This window comes from Bombus pascuorum, chromosome 6 (assembly GCF_905332965.1).
Source record: "Bombus pascuorum chromosome 6, iyBomPasc1.1, whole genome shotgun sequence".
In the NCBI taxonomy this organism is placed as follows: Eukaryota; Metazoa; Arthropoda; class Insecta; order Hymenoptera; family Apidae; genus Bombus; species Bombus pascuorum.
Genome location: NC_083493.1, coordinates 13,095,417 through 13,116,154, shown reverse-complemented (window position 1 = coordinate 13,116,154; position 20,738 = coordinate 13,095,417). Strand labels below are relative to the sequence as shown.

Here is a 20,738-nt window from a genome sequence, read left to right as displayed (position 1 = left end):
TTTGAGCGATAAACATGGCGTTACCTTGTCAAAATCTAACGCGATTCTTCGTATCGAAGCAGAGGATGAGAAATTCTTATTTATCGATTAAGAAGAAATTTGGCCAATTTTACTTTTATCTACTCAAATCGGCTGATAATGTTGGATTGCTTTTAATTAATTGTAAACACGTGATTATATTATATAAAGCGTGATATTAACGCCATTAATCATGTTCGAATTCAGGCGATAGTAGCATCTATTTGACGTACATATATAGAGCGCTAATAAGAATATTTGCATGAAAAAGTCACGTGAAGAGCAGATGTTGAAGGAGTAAACATGTGTCGTATAACGTATCTGTTGACTCGGCGAAAGTCATTACGGATGATTCGTGACTTTACGTTTCTGTATTATCACGCTTCTGTGAACGTCTGTATCGATCGGATATACATATGTACATAGTTTATAGCGTGTTGGCGACCGCCTACAATTGCAGAGCTTACCACAGGAATAAAGAACGAATTTAGTCGCCTTCTTTGATTTCTTTGTGTGGACGTTGTGTTTCGCGTGACATCGTGACTCACGGAGCCGTCGTTGTCGCATCGTTTTCTTCAACAATGAGAACTCGGTAATGAGAACGGATTACGAATCAAATGTAAGCATAGATTTTAGAGCGGTGTCGAAGGAAGCCACGTGGAAGCCACGGGAACGCGACATTGTTTATTAAATATTCTAGGCTCAAATTGTTTCGCGCAAATCGCGAGAAGCTCGAATAAATCGTCGTGAAAGGCAAAGCCTCTTTACGGCTTCCAGCTGGACACGATGAAAAGAATATTATACGCTGTTGGTACGCGTTGGCATAGATTTTAAGGAAATACTCGCCTCGTTTCCTCTTTTATCGATTCGAACGAACGGTGCAATTTGTGTCCCTTATTTTATCCAAAGATTCCGCTATGACGTTAATACTGCCGGAAAGTGAAAAAAGAAACGCGCTAACAGACGAGATTTCACTGATCCTTAATTACAGGGACGTAACCGGAGGAAAAAGCGATTCGTTTATTACCGTACGATAGACCTGTTTCCTGTTAATTACATCGCTACCACGATGATTATGGGAAACGTTTCGATGATATTCGCGTTGAGAGTTTCGTTCGACTACCTCAACCATTGATATTCTTCTATGCGGCATCGAACAACGTTCAACGACGAGCAACAGTTTTCGAACAATGCAAACGAATATCGATGCTGTTACGAATTTTGCGCTCTTATTAGAATGTGTTAACACGATCGCGGTATTGTATTCGTGGCTAATGATTCTAATTGTTCGCTTAATGAGAAAACGCACGTGCCTCCGGTTGACCTATATTTAACGTATCGGGCCATATGGTTGGAGATTGCCAGTGTAGATCATGGAAAAGAGGTTACACGAATAACTGTCTATCTATAACATGGAAGGAGACGACCAACGTAAAAGATACAAACCCAATGGTGAAATTCAATTTAGTATGTTTAAAACGAGGGAGATCGGATTTTAACGCGCAAAGGATCCTAACGATACAACTAGGAGTTGTTTGCGTAATTACGATAAACCGAAGAAAAAGTAGTCTTCTTACTTTCCTTTTCCTTAAGTACTCTTAATAACGAATATAGATTAACGTACAAGAGTTGCACGTTTCCTGTATAACGATTCGAGTTCAGAGAGTGCGGTTTGCCAGAAATAAAACTCTCCTTTGAAGCACGAGACATCTATTTGTGTCATATTTTCGCAATGGCAAGTTGAGAAACTTAAAGAGCAGTCGTTTCTGCAAAAATACGTTCTTTGGATGTATACGGAGTTCCCGATTAAAAGAATCGCTTCATTAAAAATTCACTCTTCCAAAGAAGAATTTATTTAAGATCGAAAGAATGATACTAATTATTTTTGTTTTTCAGTTATGTTTACCTACAGTATGGCTGTCGATATTAATGAAAGATAAATAAAATTGAATGATATCTCGAAATGCCTGACTGAACTAAGAATTCATACGCGAATTAAAGGAAAAACAAATACACACACGTATATCTGTCTGTATAGTACAAGACTTTAACGTTATAAGAAATACGAAAGAACAAACCCATTCAAGAAATGTAAATCCACTGCTCTTAAAAAAAGAAATTACACGGATTAGCGGCGCGTTTTAATTCACACTGTAGGTTTTTAGCGTCGCTAAAGAAATAAAAGAAATAACAATAATAATTGCAATATCGAGCGCAGCATTTAAGTAGATTCCGCGTGGAGATTCGCGGAAAAATGAGTTCCATGTTTTCGCGGTACCCCGCACGTCCGATCCAAAGAGAAGATGCCCCGAAGCGAAGCGAGACTCGACGGCGCCTGCGTGACCATGTGACGCCATTGGCGAACCGGGCAGCTCGTCCGCTAGACATTCAGTCTCGCCTCAGCATCGAGTGAGGTTGTATGTGTTCACGGTGCGCACATTGCTTGGCAAGCTATCACGGAAGTAGTCGAAGCTCGAGTTAATCCGACGGTGGTCGCGCTAACGTATTCGAAGGTATAAAAACACGAAACAAACCGGATCGCGTGACGTCAAAAGTCGAGCAAATATCGCGAGGCTGAGTGAACGCTAAACTTTTCCTCGTCCCGTTCGCCTGGAACGGATCGGTCAAAATCGATCGAAACATTGTCAAATAACGAAAGGTGTAAAAGAAGCCAGGAACAGGGAAAAAAAGGAAAAGTAAAGGAGGAAGAAAGAACGAAAGAGATATTCGCGAAGTTCGTTCGTTCCGCCTGTAGTTATCGTTTGAACGGACGATTAACACGCGATACGCGCGCGTCCCTCTTCGTCTGTTCTTTTTTTTTTTTTTCTAAATCAGACTAGGAACGATAACCCAACCCTCGTGTCCCTCGCACCGTTCCAATTAACGTTCCAGTGATAAACACGTGTATCCGAGAGTGCAAGGGACAAAGAGAAAGGGCAACCAGACAGACAAATTTGTTCATTCTCGTTCCGGACGATGCTACTGCTGTTCGGCGAGTGACAAACTCTAACTAAGGAGACATACAAACGTATATATACACGTATAATACACACATTTATTCCGTAGTGTTTGTCGGTACGTTCGGCTCCGTGAGCACATCGCGGAGAGTACATGCAACGATCGGGTGCGTTATCGCTTGTGTCGAATCGTCGTTACCCTTACTATGCACACTGAGAGGTACCCGATTACTATGAGAGAATGAGTTGCTCGGTGAAGATTTCGTGCGGTAAGAACTGGAGCGGGTCGCAGCGGAGGATCAATTCCCTCGCGGAGGAAACGACGTGCCCTACGGCTGGAAGCACAAGCTGCGCCGGCTTAGCGGGCCAACCGAACGCCGTAGCGTCGACGTCAACGTCGACCACGGCCACCACGTCCACCACAACCACAACCAACACCGTCAGCCCGAGCACGCTGACCAGCGGTAACCAGAGGCTTGCGCCGCCGCGTCCTGTCAAGTCGATCGCCTCTAGAAAAGGGGAGGATACCACGAAACTGCTCAAGTACATCGACGATAACGTCATCGGCAAGAACGGCACGTTCTTCGGACCATTCGGCCGCAGGAAAGGTCAGTGATCAATATAGTCTTTGCCCCTACCGCCTCCTCCAGCCCTGCTGCCCCCCTGCCCCCCACCAAAACCCACGAAGCTTCTTCCCTCTTTCTCTTTCTGTCTCTCTGTCGCACTTTCCGTGACTTTCTTGTTCTCTTGGTTTCTCTCTTTCTCCCTCTTCCCATAGCCGACAGTACGCAACGGATGGATCCACGACACAAAGAAGCGCGCGTCTAGCAGGGTCCACGAGCTCTCGTTAAGGTCGTCAACATCGTTCGATTAACGCGACACATTACGAGCTGTGTGTGTCCTATCAATAAAATCGAAGGTTCTCGTAGCTTCGACGAGTCCGAGTCTGACTACGTACGAGGGTGTCTACTGGACCGCATCCCCCCCTGTTTCTTCCTATTTATTTTGTCCACCTTGACTCTAAATCGTTCCACTTGAACACGCGTGCATTTCATAGAATCAGACCGACGATGTTTCTCGATGTTTCTCGAGCAGGTGTTTCTGCTCCATGTCTGTTTCGCTATGTGCCGGACTGACAGAGGGGATACCTTACAAGTGCACTTGGCATATACCTTTCGTAACACGATACTTCGGCGAGCCGCGCGTGGAAACCTCTGCGTTGCGAGTATGTATCTCCAATTAGGAACATAAAAGCGCGTCGTGCGCTGTTCGCCGCAACTGCGATCGATATCGCGAGGATGATCGTTTCTCCGCGTATCCCCGATTGTTGTTGTTGACGCGATCGCGTGCATGATACGCGAGATTCTGTGCGAGGTACAACCTCGCGAAGATCGGTCTTACCCGAGGGTGTTCCATTGCTCCGTTGCAGGTAAAAGCGGCGAGTAGCGAACGTGTATACGTATGAACGAACCGGGCTCGATCGCGTACGACGCTTGCATAATTAATTCCCTTCGGTATTTCGCTTTCGAGTAGCGGTAAGAGAGGAGAGGATATCGAGAGGTGCGGATAATGTAAGCGTTCGTTCGTCAACGTAAACACCCGGCGTTCTGCTACGGCAACTCGCATGTTGACTCTGTTAAATATTCAAAGGCACGACAATGTTTGCGCGTCGTATTATTTCGGTGTCGTTGGCCTACGGTCAATCCGGTCGAAGGACATCCATTCTTCTGTCCTCCGCCGAAATTGTCCGTCGAGTTTCGTTCCTTGGTAACACGGCCCGAGCTGGATGTGATCTGCGGGAACGACATGACGGGATAAGGGACTCGAGAGGGCGGAAGCCAGGCTCTCTGCCTCTTTCTTCTGGGTGACTTCGTACCAATCATGGCGACCATGTCGCCCGTCGCCGTTTTGATCGAGTTAACTATATGTACAGTTTCACCCCAAAGCGTAACTCGGGTGTGTCTATCGTTAGAGAAAGAGAGAAAAGGAGATGATAAAGAGAGAGAGAGAGAGAGAGAGAGAGTATGTCGATGCCGACGATGTTCCGGGATCCCGTGTACACACGCTTTCTGACCGCCGCCCACGGAGGGCCACGTGCGATGCAAATAAATTGCCTCCGCCGCCCATTTTAAACGATTCGCCATTAGAGTGTGCCTCGTGTTCCGGTTAAACGCTCGCCGATCTAATTTTCCTCGCGAAGTATCCACAAGCTATGTCTCTTTAATCATCGTTTCTTAGGTATCTGGCGACGGATTTATGTAAACAGTAGATAAAGGACGGTGTCGCAATTGCGCAGGAAATTACTAACACGTTCGAGACCGTTCTTTTCGCCACGGGATTCACGCGGCGAGGCTACTTAAACGTTCTTTTCTTTTTTCTCGTTGAATAATGGATTCGCTGGGATGCAGAGAACCCGAGTTGTTGAGTGATTACAACGTTTGATCCGCTTTTTATGCGAACGAGTAAAGTGAACAGTACCGTATTATACGTTCTTTTTTTTTTATTGGACATCGTTCATAAAGCGATTCTCTTTCTTAAACGTCGATGTTTGTTGTACATTGCAAGATCATAACTACGCGCTTACATTTGTTATTAGCGATATTCCCGCGAATAATAACGGCAAATATAAAATCAGAATTTTTAGAAATTTTTTTAGCTCCAAGTGTTTTTAATCTGAAAACGTCCAAAGTAGTAGGAAAGGAAATTTAAAAATACCCCGAGGAAAAAATACGTTTATAGTTAAAATTCGTCATTTCTATTTGAGACGTTTGGAAATGAAATTAGGAATACGTGAGATTATAGAAAATCGACAGCTTCTCCCTCTCTTTGACAGGAAAGCTATTCGTGGTAACGCTCAGAAATATTCCACCTATTAATAGATCGTGTAATCTGGCAAACAATTATCGTCATTGCTCGCGGACGTAACGCTCTCTGGTAGAGCGAAGAGCGATCGCGAATATCGTCCAAATTAATGTGCCATCGGGTTAATCCCGTTCGAGGCAGTGGCATTATTAGCGCTAATAGCCCGGAGCGTGGACGAGACGCGTGATTCATGAGGAGGTCGAAAAAACACGTCGGACCAACGGTCGAAAAACAAGTTTCTCGAGTCGACAGATGGGCCAGATGTGTGTCGGTCGCCCAATCTGCCGATGTACCGATTTGTCACGAGAACGCCAATACGCAAGGTCGTCCGTTTTATCCGGCCTGATGTATACATATCATATCACTCGAGAGTCGCGCAAGTCGTATAACACGACCGTATAAACCATTGGCGTGTCTCACGTAACGAAAATATGTATATACGTATACAATCTGGTCGCAATATAGACGGATGGAAACAATGTAACGTAGCATCGTTCGACGAGGATGTCACGAATGTCATAATGGCGAACATTTGAAGTGACTCACCTCGAACGAGCGAGAAACGATAGCCGCGAATGCAAGAAGGTGATAAGAGTCAGCGGGTTTACTATGCGAGTAGCGTTATCGAAGTGGGCACAGTCAAGGACTCGACGACGAGTACCTCGAAAGAAAATGAAAACGAAAGTCCCCCTCTGCCTGTAGCCGCAACCGACATCATCGATGTCGTCATCAGGCGGATATAGCCACGTGGATAGTTTCGTCAAGTGCAAGGTCAACCAGTAAGATGTATCACGATCTTTTTCTTTATCGATATCTTCGCCGCTACGTTATTGACACTGGGAACAATATTTCTTTATCGCACGCGAGAAATTTTCACAATTTGGCGGAGAATTCAGAGATGGATATAAGAGAATCAATCTGTGTCCCAATTTGCAATGATCGTTTATTTGCATGGGCCAAACGAATTTCTGTTTATGTTTTCTGGCAACGCGAGCTCCGTATCGGCGGGAATATTCGCGATAAGATAATCGCCGGAGCAAATTCCGACGTTGCTCGTGTATTCGCATATTCACGCCAAATATTCTTCATCGTTCTTCTATCCTGTTGCGTTTTATTACTTTGGAAGCACGGGATATATAGGAGGGAAACTGAAGCCCGATCGATTGTTCGCCATGTGGAAGCGTCTGTAAAAGCGTGACCCAGTTCGTTATGCGTACCGACACCTTGTTGACCTAATTTCAGCCCTTCCGTCGTATAATAGCGGAGTAACGCCCACGAGCGCCCCTTGTCGAGCTCTCCGCAACTTTCCACGGAATCTTAGTTGACAAACGTTGCTCCTGCTTCGTTTTATCCGATGGAAATCAGCCTCGAACGATATTACGGACGACCAATCGCGTGCGTCGCTTCATTTCCAATGCAGTTTCGCATGAACGTAATAAAAGCGGCGACATAACGACGGCCATTGTACTAGAAAACAACGACCGGTATTCATCGTAATTTCGCTCGGGCGGGTTTGCCTTCTCCCTGCTTCCTCTTTTTTCCCGTCTCTCTATTTTTCTATTTTTTCTTTTTTCGCGTTCTATGCAAACCGACATGAACAAAACTACTTGACATTCCACGTAGACCGTTCGTAGTAGCTTCCGTCGAATAGCAATCCCGCTGAGTAATTACGTGACGATAATATGACCAGCCATTTGATGGAAAGATTTGCGTGATTCTATATTCGTGCTTTTTTATCACCATGTTATGTGTAACGCGGTGAAAGCACACGATTTAAACGTGAGAGAATAATCTGATTGTGTGCTTGAGATAGAACATCGTCGATGTCGGTAGTCGAAGTAGATGCGTCCTCTTTCGTCTGACTGTGCCATTAATCGGACGGGCTCATTCTATTGCGGGCAACGCTGCGTCCTCCTGGGCGTTACACACTGATGACTGTCTAGTATCCGCCGAGTTAATCGCGCAGAGCTGAAAGTCCAACACGTCAGTGTTGTTGAAAAGTCGCGAGAATATGTGGTGGTATCTCGTTCACGTGCCGCAACGATGTTACTCGTGTGTACGCGTGGCGTACACGTCCAGAATTCGAGTCCGATTCGACCTAAGAAACGGAGAAATCGCGCGATCCCAGATATCACAATGCTCTGACTGTTTTTTTCTTCTTCTATGAAAACGCCAAACGCTATGTGTTATTGAATTTTTTTACCTCATCTTATTTTTGTTTTCGTTTGTTGTTTTCTATCCGTCTCTCTCTCTCTTTTGCTTTCTTTTTTTCATGTTTATCATCTTTTTTTTTCTTTCTCATTTTCTCCGACCGAAAGGCAATTTACGATGCTCGGTCTCGATCCGAGAATTTGAATTTTAGATAAAGAATCAACGGCGTAGAATATTAATGAGATACTCCAGCGTCGAATTTCGCCAAGCCGCGTAGGAAGTGTATTATACGTTGTACATCGTTCTACGACACAAAAAAAAAAGAAAATAGAAAGAGAGAGAGAGAGAGAAAGATTCGTATTACATCAGAGATTGCGCGGCTCGCGAAACCATCTCTCCTCAAGAGGAAGCCGAGCTAGTGCTATCATTGTACACACATTCTACGCACGTTGTTTTCTCACGGTCTCGAGAGTAACACCTTGACGGACGTTGTATCTTTGCTTGGACTAGTGTTACGAGCAGCAGCCTCACGCCAACGTCGTTGAATAAAATTCTAGTCTTTTCTCACCTCGTTACGAGAACCAGCGATCGATGAATGCGCTAGAAATATAACTGGTCGCCTAGATATCGCATAGATGGGATAAAGTAGGAGCGACAGTGGAAAGTAGTGAATATTGCGGTCGTTTCGATGATTCTCGTATCATGTATGTATTTCCTTTGCAATATAGTTGAATAAGACACGCGAGATAACAATTATGTTTGTTTATGCCGAGTGCCCCGGGAATACGATCTCAGGTTCCATTACAGCGGATGTCCGATATTAGATATCTGGCGCTACTGAAAATAGATATGATGTCACGCAGCAGTAAAAGGATGCGGCATGGAATCCAGCGCGCGCATAGCGAGAATTCTTTTGGAGTCCTTTCAAACAGGTAGACCTGTTCCCGGAAACGGACCCTGGCGTACCTTTCGTAAAAACGTGCCATCAACCAAAGGAGTATCACCGACGTATCACGACAAAAATGTTTATATCTCGCGTGTTATGCGTTTTCGCGATCTCTAAAATCGGTTGGCTGCGACGTGACTCGTGAAGGAGCGGGCGAAATCGCTTTACCACACCCATTTGCCAACGGGCCGCAATAATTCCACACCGCGGGAAAGTAATGCGGTGTGGCATGGCGCGGCGCGGTATGGAGTGGCGTGGAGCGGTGCGGTACGGTGCGGTGCACCGCGCATGACACGACACATTGTCACCGTCGTTTATGCATAATGTCCTTTCGCGGCGGAGGAAAAGAATGCGCGCAAGCATCGGCCGACGCGAGCGCGTAATCTCGCTGCATAAGGACGAGGAATTACGCCCGGTGACCCGTCGAGAAAGAGAGATCTACTTTCACAAAAAGGTAAACCGCGAGAGGCACGGTTGCTTGAATTTACGCGTTTCGACGTGTCTTCGAGTTTCACCGCTTTTCGCCAATGTACGCTGGAAGATATATCCGCTTTGCTATGACGGTTACCCGGCTACAGCTGGTAATGCTAGCGACCGAGCTAGTTGATCGGAGGAATGAGAGCCAGCGTTTCCCCGAGGGTCGGAACGGCACCGATAGTCACGGTCCGTGGCGACGCGCCGTGATATTCGACATTTTTCGGTGGCTGCGGTTTAATCGAGGTTGACGAGCAACGCGAGCAGATATCAGACCCGCGACGTATGTATCGAGGTCAGTGTGCGAGGCGCTTGCTGCAGTCGCGATTCACAGAGGCGCAAAACGGTTTTATCGTGCACGAAGATGGGAAACGGGAACGGAAAACGATCGCAATCTATGCGCGTATGTAGGTGATGGATGCGGCGCGTGTCGCGGAGCGTCTCGTCTGGCTGCGTCGCGGCTGCCCCCGAGTCTGCTAACGGGATAACATGAAATCCGGCAGGCCAGGCCTCGTCCTCCGACGTCCCGATTTCCTCATAAGGACGCGTATACGGCACGACACGATTTTTAGCGACTCCTCTCGTCGCTCCAGACCAACCAGCGGATCGCTCGTGGAAACGAGTCGCCACCGAAGAATAACAATCATCGTAACACGTTTATTCGCGGACATGACTCAGAATTCGACGTTCGTGAGTACGACCAAACCAAACCTGAAGTAATAGCTATTCGATAGAGTTTAATGTTTGGTTTAAGTTCACGATGCAGCATCGGCTTCCGTGCATTTATTTAACTTCGAAGTGGCGGATGATTTTAACCGAGAAACCATTCAATTAACGACTGCTCGTATTTGTAAATAACGTGACATGTACCAGTATCGCTATCGTTGATTTATCATGGTATACATGTACGTCATTTTGTTCAGATGTTTGTTAACTAAATGGCTAGGTCATCGCGAGAAAGCATTCCATGGCGAAACGATTGTCGTAGAGAGAAAGAGAGAAAGAGAGAGAGAGGTTAACGTCGGAATTATAGAAGTGAACTCAACGGATGAAAACGTTTACGGATCGAAGATATGCATTAGAAAAAGGTTTCTAGCAAATGTATGCGAAAGATCCGGTTTTAAAGATATTTCATATTTGCAGATATACGTAATTGTTTTTAATGTTACCAATGGGCATTATGGGCATTATATAATATTGATGTCATATTTGTCGTTGTTGATCGTTCTTATCATAATCATTTAAATGTTTGTCTATGATGTCATTCGAGATATTATTGTATCGAGGTTCTATTGACTGTATTAACTGTGTAAACAACGTGCAAAATTTACTTAACAGAAGAAGGAAAAAATCAACGTGAGTATGAACATGCGGTCACGAGTGTATCTGCAAAATGATGTACATAGTTTTTGCTCGAAGGTACACAGCTATACATTTGCTTTTCATAACCTGTATTGAATCAATCTGCGCAGCTTCGGACCATAATTTACCAAAGTGTTACGTATCAGAGAACGGCACGAAGAGATGCGGCTGGTTATCGGTACGTTTTATAGGAATTATACGGGCGTTGATCCTCCTGACCCACGATTATTCTATTATTGATAATGTTGCGGAAACATTTTTAAAAGATTCAACTAAATATTATTTACTCGACACGGTTAATCGACGTTTTTTACTTTTAATTAAATTTTTCGTTAAACTCGCGCGACCAAAAGTGAAACTTTCTCGGCAGATTAATTCTATCCGATAAAAGCGCGAACCCTCGGTCATCCTCTAATTTTAGAACGCACCGTAAAGCCTTACAGGAGCGGTGAAAAAAGAAAGAACCAACAGCAATCTAGATCCTCGACTAAGATGGATCGAGCGATACGTCATATGTTTCTAAGAGACCGTCCTTTCCAGTTCGAGAACTTAAATGTTTCTGTACACGTAAGGTTTTATATGTCGAGGACGCTTATTTGGGCGCAAGAAAGTCCACGTGCGAAGAATCCGCGCAAATCCTAACAGACACGTTCCCTTCACTCTTCTCACTGTTCGACTGTCCAGCTACAATAACGACTTTACACCGTCGAACGGTAGCGACTCGTTAAATAATTTCATCGACAACCTTCGAAATATTTGACCTTTGCCAACCCATCCGTCCGCGGTTCGCTTATCGAAGCGCGCTTGTATACGCGCGCACGAACTGAGGAAGCGGAGAGGGGAAAAAATGAGAGAAGCCGACATTACGGAACGGGTGGTAAGGAACGGGGCTCGCGTGAAATGTGGTTTCTTAAAGGCCGCGCGGCGCGAAAGAAACACCGGTTGAAATGCAGTGCGCAAAAACGAGCGTGCGTACGTGCATTCGTGGAAAAGGAACGGAGAAATACGCGGCGCGCATTGCACCGCAGTAACGTAATGCAATATTGTCACGCGCGGGGTAAAATTGCACCCGAAACGTGGCGTATCCCAAAAACAGTTTCGCGATCAATGCGATGAAGCGTTTGGCGCATCCTTTGAAAAATGTCGCGTTGTGTCGACACGTGTTGATAAATAAACGAACGCGTGGGTGTAACAAACTTGCAGGGGAATTGAAAATATTGGAAGCGTTACATAAAGCCGGATAAATAGAGAACGAAATGAAATAAAGATACGTAGAGTGTCGCGTTAGAAAAAAGGAAAATTCGATAGGTTTGAAATCGTGGATGCTGTTGCATGCACGAAAGGCGCGCGCATGCGCGGCGCGGGTGCAATTGCAAATCGGTCGAGCCACGGCCAACGAGCTCAGCCGGGAATCCACGAACATTGCCGAACGTTCACCCGCGCGGCAACCGTGCGTAGATCCGATAGATTGTTACGCTTTGCTCGGTCTGCTCTGCTTCTCGTGCGTTACGTAACGCTTGTACGCACTACGTAAGCGGTGCAGCCGGAAGAGAAGCGTCGCTGGGTATCTAAATTCCGCGGCCGCTAAGGGGAAGCGAGTGCTATCGCGACGCGACACCTGATAGCTATCTGTTCGTCGTAGCTCTCGCATGTGTGGTCGAAAAGAAAGTTCTGTTGGTTATTTTCTCTTCCTTTTGTTGGCTTCCAACTCGAAATCGTAGCTAACGGAAAGATGAAGCGAGAGCGATCTCTTTCTCTCTTTGCCAATTATATCGATGATTCATTGCTGTTCGTTTATGTAAACTCGTTTCTGTCTGGTTAGGTTGGTCCAACGATCGAACGTTGCTCCGATATGTTTTGAAGTCAGCTTTCTCTGTTATTAGATTTTGACCTAGTTTCAATTAAAATCTTCTCACTACTTTTAATCAAATCTTCTATATAGAGAACATACATCAGTTTTTATATAATTTATCATATCTATATGAATAGATTAGAGAACATAAATTAATTTTTATTTAATTTCTATACGTACTATTGAAGGAACGAACATCGCGTTTGTAGGATGGTTCTAGAAACTATGACGAATATGGTTCCTCCTAGGATTGATAGAAGACAAGAACGGATTAGATTTACCGTCGGCTGTTCTCCGGTAACATGATTATTTCTCACGTGTGACGGCGCGAGTCATCATAAAGTAATAAACCCGTCGTTCGTTAGAGACGCTATATTATAAGAAGGTAATCCTCGTTAAGCTGTTTACTTCATTTTTTTTCTTTATTAGCACGTTTTATCTTCGCTTGGAAACTAGCTACAATATCACGAATATAAACGAACGATACATTAATAAATTACTATGTCTTCGGCGGCCATTACGTCTTATGTTAATGACTAAGTGCGCAATATTAAATCGATCGAAAGCAACTGAGCTCCGTCACAGCAGTATTTGCATGAAAGCATACGAAAAAGCGTCTCGGTTCCAAACCGATACGTATGTGAACGAACAGACTACCGGTGAGGTCGCACAATGGCATGCACCGGATGCACGTTGAAGTTTCTCGGTTTCGATGAGAACGCGAGGTTGCACATCGGTCGTCTGTGAATGCTCGTCCATTCGTTACCCAGCGCGGCGCTCTGTTGCATTGTTCCTTTTTGTCATACGAAAAGCAAAAAAAAAAAAAGAGAGTATGAGAGAATAAAGAGAGAAGGAAAGTAATCCATCTATCGTGAGTGAAAAAATCGAGCTCGGTATTGCTCGTCGTTGTTTTTATCTTTGTTGTCTTGACCGTAACGAAGAATGGCAACGGCACATTCTCGATTCACTCTCAGGAACAGAAATAATAAAAATACATCAGGAACATACTCGACCGTGTCCGGTTCGATTCTCGGACGAATAGAGACGCTAATCGATGTAGCGTGAGGTTACGAAGGTACCAGTAGAGCGGAGAAAATCACCGTGCCACGATGGATGACACGTCTTTATCCATGATCGTTTCCCAGATTTTGTCGCTGACGTCACCGTGTATCCAAAATGGCCGAACGTCAGAGATGCCAACGATCGCGTCGAAACGTGCATTTTCGCGGGCGTGGTACGTAAATAGCTACGGTTTCTGCCGAGAAAAATCTACTCAACGAGACCCGTTCCGTAAAAGTACCTCTTGAAATAAAACGCGTATCCACGACGTCGTACGATCATTCGAATCATCTTTTGTTTCCTCCTTCCCTCCGGTCTCTTTCTTTCATTCTACGTCCCTGTTTCTCTCTTCGCTTACACCCCGCACGATGGTTCTTTCCCTTTACCTCTTCTCCGTATCCTCACCTCATTCTCGTTCGTACCTCTCCCTCCCCAAACCGTTGTCGACCCAGAGAACTTGCGCGTTTGTGTATACGTCCACGCGCTGTCCTCTCTTCCCAACGGTAATTCGCTTTTATGAGAACCGGAGGTTGCTCGGGCGTACCGAGGCGACGACGAGTCTCAAGGTCGTGCTATCGATCCGCCACCCTTCGCGGTTCCCTTGCCACTCTCTGTCCGATTTACTTTGCTCCAGGCTCTCTATCTGCTCCCGGAGAGTGTCACGAGTTCTTTTTCTCCCTTTCTCGTGCTCGTGCAGCCCTCTTGCCCGTTAACGTCTGACGTCACCGGTATCGATGCCACCGAACAGCATGGAACGGGACGAAACTGGTTCCATTGTAGGCGACATTTACGGGTTATGATCGTTCGTTGACTTCCCGCCTGGTAGCAGGTAACGCTTGTTTGATACATAGTTCTCGGGGAAGGTCGTTCGCCGGTAATCAGATCGGTTTGTCTCGTGTTACGCCCTCGATAAGAAGCAGCGATTCGCTTTTTGCGCGCACGCGCACCCGGGCTTCGGATATTCGTGTTTCGTTCTATACGATCCTTCTGGTTCTATTCTGGATCGAATCGAGCAACGGTCGAAAATTTTACGTGCTGGACTTGCGGCGCGCGTAAAGTATTTTCTTTTTTTCTTGTTGCGTTAGATTAAGGTCCATTATTAATGGACGCGTGGAAAGAAAGATAACGGTGCTCGACAAAGGTCAGAGCTGTTTGGGAAATACTCAGAGAACAACTAGCGAGTGGCGCAACTCGATGCATGTTTTTACCAATCAAATGCATAATGCAATGAAAATAATCAAGATGAATGCGACTATTACTGTTTGTACACCGACGTGTGTTCTACGACGATCGACGCGTTCACCGCACGCGATTGCCGCAAAAACATTACTCCGCATGGCGACCGATCGAACAGTTATCTGTGTCAATTATATCTTTCTATTCGCGTGGTTTTGTTGACTCTGCGGAGTCTATCGGCTTTCCGAGATACACGCGTTGTCGTTGCTTCTTGGAAAATTCACCGGCTCGACCATGTACTAGATCTCGTCTACGAAAACCTGGCAACGATATCTCGATAGACTTTAACAGCCGACGAAGTCGTTCCACGAATTGCTTCTCGGTTAATCGAGACGTTCGCGAATGATATGGTACTCGAGCAATGCGATCGTATCTATATGTCGCTTCGTATTGCGATATGACAAAAAAAAAAAAAAAAAAAAGAAAAAGAAAGAAAGAGAAGAAAGAAAACGATCAGCATCAGTTGTTCGAGGCAAACGTTTAGTTTCTAAATTATTACGTTTCATGCAAGATCTAGAAGAGCTGGATCGACACGGGTCTAGGTGAAAGTGCTCGAATCAACGTGCCGCATGAGCAACCATGGCCCCTCGCCTATTCGCAATATCGATCGATCGGCTTTCCTGTTCCCTATCTGGCGCATAACTTTTAAACTCGATCGGATAAAAATTCGCGAAAGACATCACGAATTTCCTAGTTCGCCTCGATAAACGATACTTGTACCGTTACTCGACAAAAAAGGCTTTGACAAGCTGGTCGTTTCGAGATACCTGCGGCCACGCTGATCTCATCTGCCGCTCGTTTCTTTCAGTCACTTTCCCTTCTCTATACAAATATTACGAAAGTCCGCGCGCTGCCAAACGGTGATACCTCCGGAAGAGAGGAGAAGGTGTACTTACGCGCGAAACAACGAGAGTGTTGTTGTGCGAGAAGTTGTAATATGGGTGTGTATGTTGGAAATGTACGTGCGATTTCGCACGATTCACGGTGGAGAAAGAGAGAAAGGAAAAGGAGAGGAAAACCTGAGAGTTTCTATGGAAATATGTGCAAATAATCTATCGACACAAGCTCGCGCGTTCGAGCACCTGTGTAGGCTCGTGAGTGCCAGTTAATTTTATTTCTTAAATTGCTGCTGTTGATCTCTCATTTGCATGCTTAAGTCGGATATCGATATCCATGCCGCCGCTTTCCACGCTTCTCTTAACGCTATCGATCTGTATACAAATGCACTGACACAGATCAGATTTCCCTGTAAAACCTCTGGGAAACCTACGAAACGCTTTCATGCTATTTCTTGTGTAAAGCATAAGTTTCGAAACTCATATTTAGATATGTATATTACGAATGATTATGATTTGATAACTGCAGGATAAAAGTAAAGAAAACCAAAATCGATACTAAAATTGATTCTAGAAATATTTTAAAACCAATTTTCAGTCCAAAATAACTTAGAAGACATTTGAAAATCGATAATAAGCCGTAATCGAATTAGCAAACAGTTACTCGGTATGACTGCTTTAAGAAGCAAAATCAATATTACATCTATCTTCGATCTTCCAAAATACTTCACTAAAGAAATAAATAAACAGTCGTACTTCCTATAAATTTAAACTTGATCTTAGAAAAGCCAGTCGATATTTTTATTTACCATTCTATACATGACCACGTCTGTGTAACTTGTTTTGCATGCTTGACGATGGATTGCATGAAACGAGAGTGCAAGCGAAAATGGTGAACGCTGTGATCCGTCAACGACAACAGCAGACAGTCATCGCATTAGAATTCGTCATAATGCGCTTTAATTTTGCTTTTCTTTCTGTGTGACGAGTGCCAAGCTACATCTGCACTGGTATCGATCATTAATCATATATTTTCAAGAGGTAGCGTGGTCTGGCAAATTGTACCGGTGGAAATAAAAGGATCGATACTGCGTTTTGTCCGGGGATCTGTTTCTTGCTTGGTTACCTGCTCGTCAGGTTGCGATAATAACGTTAACAGCGTTGGAAGAAGAAGGCGGACACAATGACACGTGTACTATGCTATATATCAAGATATTCTTACGAAAGCCGAGTTAATGATACTTCAACAGTACTACATTATACGCCCAGATATCGATAAATCGATTATCTTTACCCACTTTCAAAACGGATAAATAAAGAAGGGTCAGTCGGTTATAGTTTAGACTAGACCCTGCCACTAATACACTGTCAGAAAGTAATACAATTTTCGAGGAAAGATATCGGTTTCCGTGCCTTGTTCTTATAGTTGATGGCCGCTTATTCCGAAGGAAAGGTGAAGGTAACGGTTGTTTTTCAAAAAAACCTTCGGACGCCCCACAATCGCACGGTCTTTACATTAACATCTAAGAGCGTCCGCAAAGTGAATCGATCGATGGGTTTGACAAAAAAATCTCGTCGAACGATTGGCTGTTTTCTGAGTGAGCAATCGAGTCCGGAAGGCGGGACCTAGAAGCGGCACGGATTGTGGTAAACATTTGCCTAGTCATCGTTTGAACGGATCGGTTGGAACAGAAGAAGCGAAGATGGAAGAGGATCGCGCGCGATGTCCCGATTACGCTTTCTATTTTCACCGAGCATTTTCGCGAGCGATGTTTCGTTCGTCGTTAATCACCGCTGGTCGTGCGTCACATGGCAAATATTTCTGGACGCGACGGTAACGCGCGCGGATGGCCTGAGAAGATCGCAATGAAGCGTGAGGACGCGTTCGTCCAGGTACAGCCGTTTTCGAAGAAACGAGGCAAGCGCGTGGCGATTGGCCGCGAGACGCGCGGTGGCTAACGGTAACGCACACTCGCGCGAACACGCGGTGCGACCGGTTCGATAAACGCACCGAAAATATTCGCGCGTTACGTGCGTCCGTGACCCAAAACTGTCCGTCAATTCCGATCTTGGAGATCGGGATTGACTAACGAGCCGGAGGCGTTCAGTGACGCGAGCTCTCCGGATACAGAGTGTCGATTAAATTAGACGAGAAGCCAATTAGAATTTGCTACCACTTAAACCACTCGACGAGCCGGCAATCCCATCGCAAGCGTCGATATGCGAAGCATTCATGGCCGATCCGAGTCCTACTCAACAGTTAGTTAGCTCTCGTTCTCGGGTCAAATCGTTCGGTCTTTTTCTTCGTGATAATTGGCAACGCCTTCGTGTCCACGAACGAGGATACTCATAACTTTGCGTCTTCGACGAATCTGCAATTCAACGTCGCAGTCAAAGCAGGTCAGCTGCGTGAACGGATACGACTATTAGAATCACAAAGTAGTTGTTAGACGTCGCGTTTGGCGCCCTTTTACGAAGGGCGCCTTCGTCGTTGCGCTTTTCATTACTTCATTTCCTTTCAATTGGAACTCGTTAAAAGGATCGGTCGTCGGTACTGGGCCGCTAAGCGCGCGCGTCTTCTCCCCTGACGTCAACGATGCTGGCGAGATACCCAGCGGGGAATGGCGGATGAAACACGGCGCAAGCGTAGCGATTTTTCCCTTTGAAAATTTATCCGTTTCACAAATTGCGAAGGATTGTACATGTTTTGACTCGGAAGATTACACCGTAAGAACGGATCGAAATGAAAGGTCGCGAAGAAAACACGGTTTCTAGAACGAAAAACGTTTCCTAATGCCAACGTGGACGGACCTTGAATTATACACTGACTCCTTTATTTATGCGCTCCCACGAACGGAGCCTAAAAGTAGGCCGATGCACCTATAAGTTCGTTAGGATGAACCGGCTGGGCTTTAACTTATGCACACAAACTGATCGAAGGCGACCCGCGAAAGCAAACGAACATCGACGTTCCTGTGAAAACATCTACGAGCGTTATACACCACGATGATTTTAATTCTCGTTGTGACGTCCAAGTTTCCATTTTCGTGACTGTTTCTCAACCACCTCTGTATCTTACTCTTTCTCTTTTTTTGTCATTCTTCAATATCTTTAAAGGGAAAAGAGAAAAGAAGGGAAGAACGATAGCATTGTTCCGATCCGTTAGATGTCACCAGGATAACCGATCTTTCGTAGCAGTTCAATCGATTCTGCGATTCTTCCATCGTTCTTTAAGCAACGTCGCATCGCACTACGCATTCCGATGTTCCCGAAGAAATTGTGAACGGCCGTTGGCGTGATTTCGCAGTCGTCGTGTGTTCCATTGCAACTTGGAAACCTTGCCGCGGCGAGCAACAGTCGAACGAGCGGCGCGCGTAACATAATCCGCGTGACCGATTTTGCAATCAGGAACGAAAGTGCGCGAACCACGGCAATTGACTCGTTATCGGCCCGTTATGGTGAAATCAATTGCACCGCGCCAGTCGTTTTACCGTGTTTCTGACAACCAAAGACCCATAAAGTACATCAATATTCATAAAATCCACCTTTCTCGCGCATAATTATCCCCAAATCAAACGGAGTTGTTCGCATACGCGATTCACGTTGGCTCTCCACTTTCTCTATCCGTAGTATCACGTTTCTTGATTCCGTTTATGGAATTTTTATCGATCTCTGGCCGAACTCTTATTACCCGAATCATCGAATTCGCGTGAAAGCGAATTGTCGTTATATTATACAGATCTTTTCTAGACGTCCTTTTATTTCCCTGTAAATGAATTTTCTTGTATAAGGTAAAAACGTGTCAATCTAAATGTGCATCTTTCATAATTTCCCTTTTGTTCTACGCGCCATTGTTCGGTTACAATGTCTCTTCTTCCTCTCCAGTGGTCGCGGAAGTAAAAATGGTTCGCAGAGTGCATGAACCGGTTGTAACCTCTTACGAGCTCGTTAAAGCACCATTTTAGCCGAGCGGATGTGCTCAAATCTGCTTCTCCGAATATCAATGTCCGCCGAGAACGTCGAAACGAGAAATAATTGGTACCGTAGAGGGACGATGAACCTTTATTATCTGCCATGCACACGAGTCCTCCTATCCCCCAAACGAGCCGATAAGCTGCGTCGTGTCGCATGCGCGCGCGGCGCAGTGGAATAAGCCACGCACCGCCATTACGCACAGACAACACGCCAGGCTACGCAGGGTGGATACTTGTTTCAGTCAGCGAAGCGAATTCCTGGCGAGGTGCCTATCTAAAGGTGCGATTCCTGTGTTTGGCTTTCGTAGCAGGAATCGAATATATTGTACTTCCCCGTTTCGCGTCTCCTGCTGGATCGTAATTTTATTTTCGGCCACCCTCTACACTCTATATAGCGCGGAAGATTTCCGCGCGAATGTTTTCTATGTGGGAAACATTTCCAGTAACGATTTGTTTTTCAAGGCAATGATATATTGTATGACACACGTCGACGCTACGCGAGATAAAGAATGCGAAACACAATCCGTGTTGGATACGTTCGAACTGACTAGATAAAGTTTTTGCAACGTCGTCTGTTACATCCAATTTCTTTATCGTTCGATGGTCGACAGTTGACAATCCATGAATTGACTTAGGTCGCGTATACAGCGTGATAATAATATGCAGAAGCAGGCGTTTTACGTGTATCGTAACTCAGACAACGAGGATTTCTTAATCATCTGGAACTAAAAATCATAGGGTCGCGGCGAGTCCAACGATGACCAGGCCTGCGTGCGTTCATGCAATAAAGCGTGGTAGTTGCATCGAGCTACGGCTGTTGTGCTCGTGTCCATCGTTATTTCCTTTGAGTCACAGAGTTCGGAACGGCTACAGCCATGCACCGATTCCGCTTATATTTATACCACGATCTAAAAGCGACCAAGAAAAGAATATCTCCCTCTTGTCCGAACGTTGACCCACGATTCGCTGATGATCCGTTCCAGGTCGGTACATTCATAGACAGAGCTGTTT

The 20,738-nt window shown here is 45.3% G+C and overlaps 1 protein-coding gene across 1 annotated transcript in view; it reads left to right on the top strand.

The window, feature by feature from the left end:
• The first annotated feature begins 2,316 nt into the window (after positions 1 to 2,316).
• LOC132907833 (uncharacterized) overlaps positions 2,317 to 20,738 on the top strand; it is a 54,680-nt gene continuing 36,258 nt past the window's right edge. Inside the window, exon 1 of the mRNA XM_060961252.1 lies at positions 2,317 to 3,583. Within this exon, the coding sequence (XP_060817235.1) occupies positions 3,217 to 3,583 (367 nt within the window). The 5' untranslated portion in view covers positions 2,317 to 3,216. The remainder of the gene's footprint in view (positions 3,584 to 20,738) is intronic.